This window comes from Salmo salar, chromosome 04 (assembly GCF_965601325.2).
Source record: "Salmo salar chromosome 04, fSalSal1, whole genome shotgun sequence".
NCBI classification, from domain to species: domain Eukaryota; kingdom Metazoa; phylum Chordata; class Actinopteri; order Salmoniformes; family Salmonidae; genus Salmo; species Salmo salar.
Genome location: NC_138294.1, coordinates 58,247,669 through 58,260,110, shown reverse-complemented (window position 1 = coordinate 58,260,110; position 12,442 = coordinate 58,247,669). Strand labels below are relative to the sequence as shown.

The 12,442-nt window shown below is 43.1% G+C and overlaps 1 protein-coding gene across 2 annotated transcripts in view; it reads left to right on the top strand.

The window, feature by feature from the left end:
• The window catches only part of pof1b (POF1B actin binding protein), a 50,113-nt gene extending 38,182 nt beyond the window's left edge, over positions 1-11,931 (top strand). Inside the window, exons 4-13 of one of the 2 annotated variants that reach the window (XM_014197454.3) lie at positions 3,462-3,495; positions 3,633-3,713; positions 6,600-6,692; positions 6,802-6,915; positions 7,112-7,264; positions 7,513-7,632; positions 7,789-7,917; positions 9,364-9,434; positions 9,621-9,738; positions 10,990-11,931. In XM_014197454.3, the coding sequence (XP_014052929.3) occupies positions 3,462-3,495; positions 3,633-3,713; positions 6,600-6,692; positions 6,802-6,915; positions 7,112-7,264; positions 7,513-7,632; positions 7,789-7,917; positions 9,364-9,434; positions 9,621-9,738; positions 10,990-10,995 (919 nt within the window). In that variant the 3' untranslated portion in view covers positions 10,996-11,931. Of the gene's footprint in view, positions 1-3,461; positions 3,496-3,632; positions 3,714-6,599; positions 6,693-6,801; positions 6,916-7,111; positions 7,265-7,512; positions 7,633-7,788; positions 7,918-9,363; positions 9,435-9,620; positions 9,739-10,903 lie in introns of both variants that reach the window. The other variant, XM_014197453.3, reaches the window with a different exon arrangement.
• The last annotated feature ends 511 nt before the right edge of the window (positions 11,932-12,442 follow it).

The following is a 12,442-nucleotide window of genomic DNA, read 5'->3' as shown; positions in this document are numbered from 1 at the left end:
GCGTGCAATTGGCATGCTGACTGCAAGAATGTCCACCAGAGCTGATGCCAGAGAATTTAATGTTAGTTTCTCTACCATAAGAAATGTTGTTTTAGACAATTTGCCAGTGTGTCCAACTGGTCTCACAACCGCAGACCCCCTGTAACCACACCAGACCAGGACCTCCCCATCCGGTTTCTTCACCTGCGATTGTCTGAGACCAGCCACCCTGACAGCTGATGAAACTGCGGGTTTGCACAACCGAAGAATTTCTGCACAAACTACCAGAAACCATCTCAGGGAAGCTAACCTGTGTGCTCGTTGTCCTTACCAGGGTCTTGACCTGACTGCAGTTCGGTGTTGTAAGCGACTTCAGTGGGCAAATGCTCACCTTTCATGTCCAATGGCATGCTGGAGATGTTTGCTCGTCATTGATGAACCCCGGTTTCAACTGTACCGGGCAGATAGATGGCGTCGTGTGGGCGAGCGGTTGGCTGATGTCAACGTTATGCCCTATGGTGGCGGTGGGGTTATGGTATGGGCAGGCATAAGCTACAGACAACAAACACAATTGGATTTTATCGATGGCAATTTGAATGCTCAGAGATACCGTAATGAGATCCTGAGGCCAATTGTCATGCCATTCATCCACAGGCATCACCACATGTTTCAGCATGATAATGCATGGCCCCATGTCGCAAGGATCTGTACACAATTCTCATAGTCATCAGACATGTCACCCATTGAGCATGTTTGGGATTGCTCTGGATGGATGTGTACGACAGCATGTTCCAGTTCCCGCCAATATCCAGCAACTTCACACAGCCATTGAAGAGGGGTGGGACAACATTCCACAGGCTACAATCAAGAGCCTGATCAACTCTATAGAAAGGAGATGTGTCGTGCTGCAGGATGGCAAATGGTTGTCACAGCAGATACTGACTGGTTTTCTGATCCATGCCGATACAATTTTTAAGGTATCTGTGATCAACAGATGCATATCTGTATTCCCAGTCATGTGAAATCCATGGATTAGGGCCTATTGAATTATTTCAAATGACTGATTTCCTGATATGAACTGTAACTCAGGAAAATATTTTAAATTGTTGCGTTTATATTTTTGTTCAGTGTACATTTAACTAAGTTTTAGAGTCATAAAGTAACTGACGAAAACCAAAATTGCTACTGTGTGTACCACTTGAATGAAGAAGAAAAATGAATTTTTTGTCACCTCCACAAAACATCAACTCCAACAGATTCTTGTCTATCGTCAACTCCATCAGAGTACTGAAAGATCTGATAAAATAATTGTTTTATTGTGTATTTATAAATGAATAATTTTCCATATTTTACAAATGGAAAATACTCTTGCTTCAGGTCCTGAGCTATAGGCAGTTAGATTTGGGTATGTCATTTTGGGCGAAAATTGAAAAAAAGGGTCCGATCCTTAAGAGGTCAATCATGGCCTTTAAACACTTGTTGGACAATGATTTATGAAAAAAAAGAGGTTGTTCCTTAACATGGCGTGATAGCTGATACTTTGGTATATCAAAATATATATTTCAAATTATGTTAATATTAAGACAAATATTTGTGGAAAAAAAGTTGAGATTGTCTGGTCTTTCAAGAATCCCTGACCTCTAAAACATCAATATTTTCTTTCAACCTCATGGCAAAATGTGTGAAATAGCATAAGATTAGCGATAAAACGCCTCATTTTTCACTCTGCCCATTGGCAAAAAAAAAACACACAAAAAACACCTGCAACTAGAAACGGACATTTCTGAAATACTTTTTTCACTGAATTGATAACAAAGAAGTATAGCCAAGAACAGGTTAGTTGAATAATCTATGGCAGGCAGTTTTTAATGGGGCCTTCCTGTAACGCCCAGTAATGGACACCAAAAATCTTTGGTTATATCACATTATTTACGGTACAATCTGTAGCTAGGCTGCATATTGTTAGCCCCCCACTCATGCTGCACAGAAGCTAACACACTTCAATAACGCAGCATGGCATGTAGAAATGTTGCAAGAAGATACCGGTAGCTTCCAGTTTTGTAAGCTACTTTATTAATTAACTTAGTCTCGTCTCTCCTCTCTCTCACTGTGTGTGTGAATGACGTCATTAGGTCTTAGAGACAGGGCACACTTTTATCAAATAACCGATTGCTTTTTCTATACAAATGTTATTGATCAGCACAATAAAATAAGTTCCAAATGGAAAGGAAACAGATTGTTTTACATCTGTAGCCCAATGAAATCAGCCAAAACCATCTCAATAACTCAATACTGTACATGCACACACTCCTATTTAATATGCATTCACCTGTATTGTGAATAGGCCTAGCTTACATCTTGATTTACCCAGTTTATCAATAGAGATTTACCATTAAAATAAATGATTACCATTGTGTTGTTATGTAGTTAGATTGGTAAAAGCACAGTCAAATTGATTGTAGGATTGTATAATTGATTCATTAATGCATACATGGCTGTCTCTGCCTGGATCAAGTGCCATTCTGTGACTTTGGCTAATACCCTTTTTTTTTTGTTGCCGTGGCATTGTTTTGATATCGAGTATCGTGATACTAAACCTTGTATCGGTATTGATGTCAAAATTCTGGTATCGTGACAACACTATTATGGGGGTGGTTTCAGGGGCTGGTTCAGTATTTAAATCATCAGTGTTAACTCTGGCTCTCCGGTTTCCTCAGTTTCACACTTGGTTCAGAAAGTCCCTCTACCTCTCATAACTTGCCAGGCTGGGCCATAAAATACTGTCAAGGTGTGAGGCAGGCTGTGGGCTAATATTCTAACTGATAGGCCCTATAACTGAGTATAATATATGCAGTACCTTCAGAAAGTATTCACACCCCTTGACTTTTTCCACATGTTGTGTTACAGCATGAATTTAAAATGGATTACATTGAGATGTTTTGTCACACAATACCCCATAATGTCAAAGTGCAATTATGTTTTTAGAATTTTTTTACAAATTAAATAAAAAAGAAAAGCTGAAATGTCTTGCGTGTAACACAACAAAATGTGGAATAAGTCAAGGGGTATGAATACTTTCTGAAGGCCCTGTATTTATATTTATATTTATTTATATATATATATATATATATATATATATAATAAGGTGCACAATGTAATAATGTAAAACTCACAGGAATTTAATGTAAAACTCAGTAGTATAAACATGTCCTAAATACACCCGTAGTGTCATCCATCACCGTAAATCCCGTAATTAGTCACTAGACATTACAACCGTCAGTCAGACCTGACCTCTCTCATTTCTCTAGACTCTCTGTTTTTCTCATAGTACCTGTGATTCACTGAGCAAACACATCCCTCTGTTCCCTTCTGCTGCTGACTCCATCATAACATGTGTAGACTGGAGACAGAGATGGTTTATTTAGTCTAATTGTGTGTTTGTCATGCCCTGTAATGTGTTTACCTTTCCATCTCTTTCCCAGGAAACACCTCTTAGATCCCAGTAATGACTACAAGGTACAGCAGGGAGGAGCGACCGATGGTTTTACATAACATCATATTAGTCTTGTATTGTTTAAATTGCTGTACAGTAGCCATTTATATATGCTGGAAGTGAAAGTATGAAATGAAAGTAACCATTTGTGTGTATGCAGGTAGAGAGAGAGGACATTGAGGCCCTGATCCCCAAAGGAGCATCTGAGTTGACCAAACAGCAGCTCCGCTACCTGCTGCAGGTAGCACCAAGGGCGGACTGGGACAAAAATTCAGCCCTGGCATTTCAGCCACACCAGCCCACATCACCGCACCTGCTACTTACACTCACAGGCAGTAATGCTACTGACACATAACATAGGCAATTATAGTACAGCGTTTCTCAACATTTACATTACCAGTGACACGTGAAACATGGTCCTCCTCCTTTTTAACCAGCTCATGTTTAAGACAAATACAGCATGTAAAAGCACCACTGGAGATACAACTCACCAGTTTAACTGTGCCTCTGTTGCCTCCCTGTTGTGCTGTCTCTCTGCAGAAAGAAGAAAGATGACTGAATAAATGCCTAATAGATGACCATTGGCTCATAATACCTTATGAATGGCTAACTACTTACATTGCAATACATGTCCCCCCAATCCTAAAGTTTAATTACTCTTACATATATAATATAGAGCCAAAATATCAACAAACTGGCAGTACACGTGTCAGTTTGTGTGTCTCTCTCTTTCTGTTTTCTCCCTACATCCACTGTTTTCTCCCTACATCCACTACACTTGACTGCTGCAGCAGCAGCTGAGATGTCTGTGCTTATAAGCCTAGCATCACTGGGACCCGAAGACCAGGGGACCACACTACCTGTGCTGGGCCCAGCAACATCCCAGGATAACACTTTATTTTAAGGGTCCATAATAAACCATTTATAAGGCATTATAAGGCATTTCCAAACCTTTTGCTCACCATTTATTAATCATTACGCCCACATTTGTAAATGTTAGTACGCTAGTTATTTACACATGTATATACACTGAGTATATGAAACATTAGGAACACCTTCCTAATATTCCCTTTTGCCCTCACAACAGCCTCAATATGTCGGGGCATGGACTCTACAAGGTGTCGAAAGCGTTTCACAGGATGCTGGCCCATGTTGACTCCAATGCTTCCCACAGTTGTGTCAAGTTGGCTGAATGTCCTTTGGGTGGTGGACCATTCTTGATACACACGGGAACCTGTTGAGCGTGAAAAACCCAGCGTCGTCGCAGTTCTTGACACAAAGCCCTCACTTTACATTAGGGGCTGGAAAAAATACTTTAATCATGATTAGTAAATAGATTATTAATGTGGGAGTGATGATTAAAAATGGTGAACACAGAATTTATAAATGCCTTATAAATGATTTATTACTGACTCTTAAAGTGTTACCCATTCTAGTTGTGAATGAATAAACAGATATATTAGAGAAAGAAGAAAATCACTGAATAAATGCCTTATAGATGACCATTGGCTTATATTATACATTATAAGAACCTAACTATACTGAACAAGGAGTATTTCTGTTTGTAATAAAGCCCTTTTGTGGGAAAAACTCATTCTGATTGGCTGGGGCTGGCTCCCCACTGGGCCCACCCAGGCTGCACCCCAGTCATATCATGGGAAATCCATAGATTAGGGCCTAATGAATGTTTTTCAATTGACTGATTTCCTTATATGAACTGTAACTCAGTAAAATTGTTGAAATTGTTGAATGTTGCGTTTATAATTTTGTTCAGTATACATATTTCAAATTAGTGCATGTCAAGTGTCCCCCCCTTCCCACTTAGCTAAGTGTTTAGATATTAGGCTACATATAATTCAATAGCAGAAAACAGAGAGAGGGAAGGAGAGATATAGACTGCCAGTTCCTTAATGTTTTGGCTGTATAATACAGCTGGCAGTCTCTGGCAGTCTCTCTCTCCCTCTCTGTTTTCTTCTATTGAATTCAATATATGACATGCTATGTTTGTCAAGAATGATGCTGGGAATAGTTTATATGGATGCAGATGGATTTCCAGCATTGTGCTTCGTTTGACAGTGCTGCGCGCATATGCATATTTTTCTGCCAAGTAGTGACTGGCCTTTCAGCAAATGAAATATGCGGGAGATTGGCGGGACTTTCCAGCCTTAAGTGCGGTGGCTATGTAATGTTATCTGACACTTGTTAGTCACTTGTTACTACAGCTCAATAACTCACTCGCTGGGCTGAAGACTGAGATTCAGAAGTGAATAATCTTTGATAAAGCAATTAAAATACACAGTCCCCAAATGTACCTTAATTTGGCTTGTGTTTAGTAAAAAGAGCTATATGCAGAGTATATGTCTAGTAGATACCTATTGCCTTCGCTATGTGTTATAAAAGCCAATCTAACAACTTGTTCAGCTATATTGCAAATAGCCTAGTGTCTAAATGCTCCCCCAAATCTCCCTTCCCTAATTAGCCTACTATAGTAGACATTAAATATATTTCATAGTACAATATACAGCCAAAACATGAAGTCTAGCTAGCAGCAGTAGGTATCATGATCTGTGTCAGTGTGCAGGAGTGTGTAATTCTCTGTTTTCTTCCTACCTCGACTGCACCACTGCAGCTGATCTGTCATTTCTCACAGACACAACACTCGGACCAACAGAACCAGAACTTTTAGAAAATGTGTCGGCCTCAAGAGCCCTTTTTTGGCACCACCTTTCTGTTTTTCTGTTTTGACTGAATGACTGACAGATTCAGGGTGGGTCTCACTCTCTGATGATGTGCGTTTGACTTTGAATGTGAATTTGCGCCACCGGCCAGCCCAGCTTGGTAGGGGGGCGGCCATTGCCCACTGGTCAGCCAAATACTCAATATAAATCGGTATGAAAAATAGAAATAGCACAAAAGTCATGTCCATTATTTAAAAAAATATATAATATTTATATAATTTTTTGTTCATTTCGACGGCCAATCCGCCCATGGAAAATATATTCATTTGGTTGTTCCACTATGCCTGAAACTGGCTCATAAAACCTCACCTAACCTCCTATCTCTCTCTTTCATCAATATCTCTCCTTTATTTTTCATCTCTCTCGCTCTCTCCCTCCCTCCCTCTCAGACCCGTATGACAGCAGACAAGACCATGCGTCTCCTTCTGACTACCTTCAGTAGTCTGAGGGAGGAGCTGATCCACATGTCAGAGGACCTGAGGGTAAGATCTGGGGCCTGGGCCACTATAGGAACCTATTATGCTCTTAACTGTCTCATTGAGATATACATGCAGGCAGGCCGTCTTACTGTCTCTGTCTCTGTTCTCCCAGCGTCTGGAGAGTGAGAAGGAGTCCCTGGAGAGAGACCTGAGCTTCAAGGCTGACCAGGCAGAGCAGTATGACCGCCTCCTAGAGGCCCTACGAGAGAACAACAGACAGCTACAGGTAGGTGTGTGTGTGTGAGAATTTGTGAGAGTGTGTGTATGTGTGCTTCTTCCACTGTGTGTTGCTTGTGTGTGTTTGCCTGCGTGTACACCTCTTCTGTAGGTGTTTTTGAAAGAGAGTATCTCTGCCCTGTATGTTAGTGCAATGGGTGTATGACTGTGTGTGGGTAACTCTATCCATCCATCCATCCATCTAGATATCTCTGAAGGAGACCAGCTCCAGCCAGCGGACCCTGGAGACTCAGCTCCTGAGCAGCCACACTACAGACACAAACAGGGACTTCCGCATCAAAGAACTGGAGGGCAGCTACCGAGCCCTGGAGAAGGAGAATGAGATGCTCAAACAGAAGGTACTCTAACGCTACCCTCCTCCATCTCTGGCTCTAACCCATCTCACTTCAGAGAATAAACTCTTAGCAATTCTTTTACTCATGATAGCAATTCCTTTTACTCATGTTAGCAATTCCTTTTACTCATGCTAGCAATTCCTTTTACTCATGCAGCTCCGACTCGTGACGTAGTCCGACTGTAGAATTATTCTCATAGATCGAACTTCCTTAACTAACTTGTGTCTCCCTCTGTATCCATCTTCATCCAGTTGGCTGGCCAGTACAGCAGTAGCACCTTTCAGATGAATACAGAGGAGCTGTCACGTCAGTACTCAGAGCAGCTAGCTGCCTTGCGCCAGGAGAAGGACAAGGAACTGCAGAGCCTCAGGGTAAGAAGCCTACAGGGATGCATGGATACAGGGATGGGGCCTTCCTGCTCTGTTGGAAGTACTATAGCAGTACTGACTGTGCTTGTGAGAAGAAATATGGGTAGCTAGTGGTTATACTGACTGTGAGTGTCTCTGACTATCTGTCGGTATGTCCAGACCCAGCTGACGCGGATCACCACAGAGTACACCATGGAGAGGTCAGGTGACAAGAGCCTGCATCTCCGCATTACACAGCTGCTGGCAACACTGGAGCAGCGGGAGGTTGTCATCAAACGCCAGGAAGAGGTCAGGGGTCATAGCTACTGGTCACTGGTCAGCCCGGCCCCTTAGATAGAGATCTAGGAAATGTCTACTCCTGTAATTGGAAAAATCTAGAACCAAACTAACTCAACAGTTTTGGATTAGAAAAACAGCCTGCATCTAGGGTCTGTTCTCACCCTGCTTCTAGGGTCTGTCCTCACCCTGCTTCTAGGGTCTGTCCTCACCCTGCTTCTAGGGTCTGTCCTCACCCTGCTTCTAGGGTCTGTCCTCACCCTGCTTCTAGGGTCTGTCCTCACCCTGCTTCTAGGGTCTGTCCTCACCCTGCTTCTAGGGTCTGTCCTCACCCTGCTTCTAGGGTCTGTCCTCACCCTGCTTCTAGGGTCTGTCCTCACCCTGCTTCTAGGGTCTGTCCTCACCCTGCTTCTAGGGTCTGTCCTCACCCTGCTTCTAGGATCTGTTCTTACCCTGCTTCTAGGGTCTGTCCTCACCCTGCTTCTAGGGTCTGTTCACACCCTGCTTATTTTGTCTGTCCTCACCCTGCTTCTAGGGTCTGTCCTCACCCTGCTTCTAGGGTCTGTTCACACCCTGCTTCTAGGGTCTGTCCTCACCCTGCTTCTAGGGTCTGTCCTCACCCCGCTTCTAGGGTCTGTCCTCACCCTGCTTCTAGGGTCTGTCCTCACCCTGCTTCTAGGGTCTGTCCTCACCCCGCTTCTAGGGTCTGTCCTCACCCTGCTTCTAGGGTCTGTTCACACCCTGCTTCTTTGGTCTGTCCTCACCCTGCTTCTAGGGTCTGTCCTCACCCTGCTTCTAGGGTCTGTCCTCACCCTGCTTCTAGGGTCTGTCCACACCCTGCTTATTTTGTCTGTCCTCACCCTGCTTCTAGGGTCTTTCCTCACCCTGCTTCTAGGGTCTGTCCTCACCCTGCTTCTAGGATCTGTTCTTACCCTGCTTCTAGGGTCTGTCCTCACCCTGCTTCTAGGGTCTGTCCTCACCCTGCTTCTAGGGTCTGTCCTCACCCTGCTTCTAGGGTCTGTCCTCACCCTGCTTCTAGGGTCTTTCCTCACCCTGCTTCTAGGGTCTGTCCTCACCCTGCTTCTAGGGTCTGTTCTCACCCTGCTTCTAGGGTCTGTTCTTACCCTGCTTCTAGGATCTGTTCTTACCCTGCTTCTAGGGTCTGTCCTCACCCTGCTTCTAGGGTTTGTTCTTACCCCGCTTCTAGGTTTTGTTTCCTAACTTGTTTCCATAATTAAGTGATTGGTTTTGTTTAGGCCAGTCTGATTATATTATCTCACAGTTGTTGTGTTAATTTGGCTCCAAAGGATCCTTTAATTTCACCTCAGGACTGTATTTACCTGACTCGTCGTACACTTTTAGCTCCATCATTAACACTTATATTACGGCACAGGCCTCATTCCTCCTCCTCCCTCCCTATTCACCTTTGACCTCCCATCTCTGACCTTTAACCTCCAGGAGATCTGGCGGTTGCAGCAGGAGAAGAGAGACAGCTCCAAGAACGTCACCACGACCACTATCACCAAAAGGTCAGCCCCCAACAATACCATGAGCCTATTTTATGGGGAATATTTGGGGCAGTAGCTCCTCTAAAATGGGTTAATGTAATTTGGGATGCCTAGTGTGGTATTTCCCAAAACAGGATTTTGTACTGGTGTACAGTAGGTACTTAACCAACCAGTATGCGTTCCTTACTGTGTATAACTGATGTGTAGGTACAGGAACCAGTACCCCCTCCTGGGCCTGCTAACTGATGACTACAATTCCACATCGCCCGTCAAGGATACCAAGACCATCGTAATCGAGAGCCGGACGGGGGAGATGATCAAACAGGTAGAGTAGAGCAGGGAGGAAGTAGAAACTAGATGGCCATGCTAGAAAGGACAAACTACGGTATAGCTATACTGTCAGAACTGATGAGTAAGTACATCAGCTATTGTTCTCAGTTTAGAGTTTGAAGTGAGGGGTAACATTAGGGTAACGATTAAGATTAGGGTTAGTGGTTAAAAGGTAAATTATGATTAGTGATTAGGAAGGGCTATTCATCTGTCCATTCTGGCATGGCCAAATAGCGTTAACCATGTGTGTACTGCCATGGGGCCCCAGGAGGGAGAGCGCTTGGGACCCTCACTGGGCTGTTACTATCTGGCCCTGTCAGAAGCTGGGCATTGGTCCGCCGTGTGAGGAGAGGAGAGCCTGTGATGAGAGTTGACTCCTCTGTGGTCCTGGAGAGCCAGGACCTGATGGCATGGAGAGACCATGTTCAATTCTGCCTCTTTCTGTTAGTAGTAAAATAAATTCATTTTCTCCCGACTCTACTAAATTCCATATTGGGGTTGTGGATGCTTAATTGGACAGGCGTCCTTGTTTGTGAGAGTCATGCATGGGATTGTGAGTAAGTTTGGAATGGATTTAGGGTGACAGCACAGACGTTTCCAGGGATTGGAGTAGGGCTGCACAATTAAGCAAATTCACATTGAAATCACAATATTGACATGTGCAATATCCATATCGCAAGAGATCCATATGGCATACAATATTTTGAAACACTTCTTAACTGGGTGTAACGTCTGTTTTTATAGTTTACTCTGTCTCTCTCCTTTTGTGGCCTTCCCACACACACCATGCACCTGTCACTCAGCAGAGCATTTCCTCCTCCTCACTGTTAGATTCCCTATACATTTGCATGCTGTTCCTTTAGGTCAGATGCAGTCATAATATTGTTCCAAACAAGAAGGATGCTTTTTAGAATTGTATTTTTTGCCCATATCGTGCAGCCCTAGTTGATCCACTGTCAGTCTCAGCACTTATGACATCAAGTCAATCATAGGACTAGAAGAGATGAAGCTTGTTGTCTTTCCAATGCTGAATGAAAGAGTAGTATGGCAGATAACAGTGAGTGGTAAACAGCAAGAAACAAATCTTTTGTAATTACAGCTGATGGATTAACCCTTCATGCCATAAAGACCGTATCCATGTTCTGTTCATCTCAAAACAGGAAATCATTACAACCCCTTAAAGACACTGCTTCTCTCGGACAAATTACAACCCCTTAAAGACACTGCTTCTCTCTGCTCTGCACAGGAATGAACGACAAGAAGACCTTGACACCCCCCCCCCCCCAGCATGCTTCCCTCTCCCCGTCCCTCGTCCTAGAGGCTCCCAGGGTGGTGGTGGCAGGGGTTCAGCGCCCCAATATATGGGATGGGTGGTTTGGACCAAATGGGGTTTGCTTGGACAGGAGGCTTCACTTTGGTTGGGATGGGGGGGCATCAAATACTCAACAACCAAATAAGTTATAGTAGTAGCTTAGCGGTTAAGAGTGTTAGGCCAATAACCGAAAAGGTTGCTGGTTCGAAATCGCTGAGCCAACTAGGTGAAAAATGTGTCTGTGCCCTTGAGTAAGGCACTTAACCCTAATTTCTCCAGTAAGTCGCTCTGGATAAGAGCGTCTGCTAAATGACTAAAATATAAAATGCTTATGCTACAGCCAGGAGGGCTGGGGAGGGGACAGGGAAGAGGGGGCTGGTGCTTATTAGTATGCAGCTCACTAGTGTGTCTGTCCACCACTACCCTGCTAGTCTTTAGGACATCTCCTCTAATTGTGCTATGGTGATAGTATGGTTACTATGCATATAAATAAGGAAGCTAAATATGCTTTAATTATGTGCTAATTAAAGAGACTGTATGGTAAAATTTGCTTTGGGAGATGTAAAAAAAAAAATCTGCCTCTGCCTCTGTTCTGGTCTTTTGCTTTTCTTTTGTGACAAGGTAATGGTACATTGTTGTGTTATGTTTCAGCTGCATTTTGTTTCATGTTTGTACCTTAAGAGGTGCATGGGTATGTTTTGTTGTTGTTATTGAATGGAACGCTGCGCTTGGGGTTGGGGAGGGGGGTTGGAGTGGGGTGTATTAGAATATGAATGACTGGGTTGGACATGGCCTGGGGCATGGTTCTATGGATGATATAAACTGGTGGATGAACTGAACATTTTAAAAGTACAATAAACAATGTATGGAGTAGAATGTTTTTCCTTTGGATTGTTATATGCTGAAGGGTCATTCTTTAATTGCGGTGGTAAATGCTGTCCCTTGACTTTGAAACCATGTAAAAACACTTTGAAATGACAAAAACATTTTCCATTTTATGTAACTATTATTTAATAAGAAAACATAAACGCAAAAAAAGAAACGTCCCTTTTTCAGGACCCTGCCTTTCAAAGATAATTTGTAAAAATCAAAATAACTTCACAGATCTTCATTGTAAAGGGTTTAAACACTGTTTCCCATGCTTGTTCAATGAACCATAAACAATTAATGAACATGCACCTGTGGAACGGTTGTTAAGACACTAACAGCTTACAGATGGTAGGCAATTAAGGTCAGTTATGAAAACATAGGACACAAAAGAGGCCTTTCTACTGACTCTGAAAAACACCAAAAGAAAATTGCCCAGGGTCCCTGCTCATCTGTGTGAATGTGCGTTAGGCATGCTGCAAGGAGGTATGAGGACTGCAGATGTGGCCAGGGCAATACA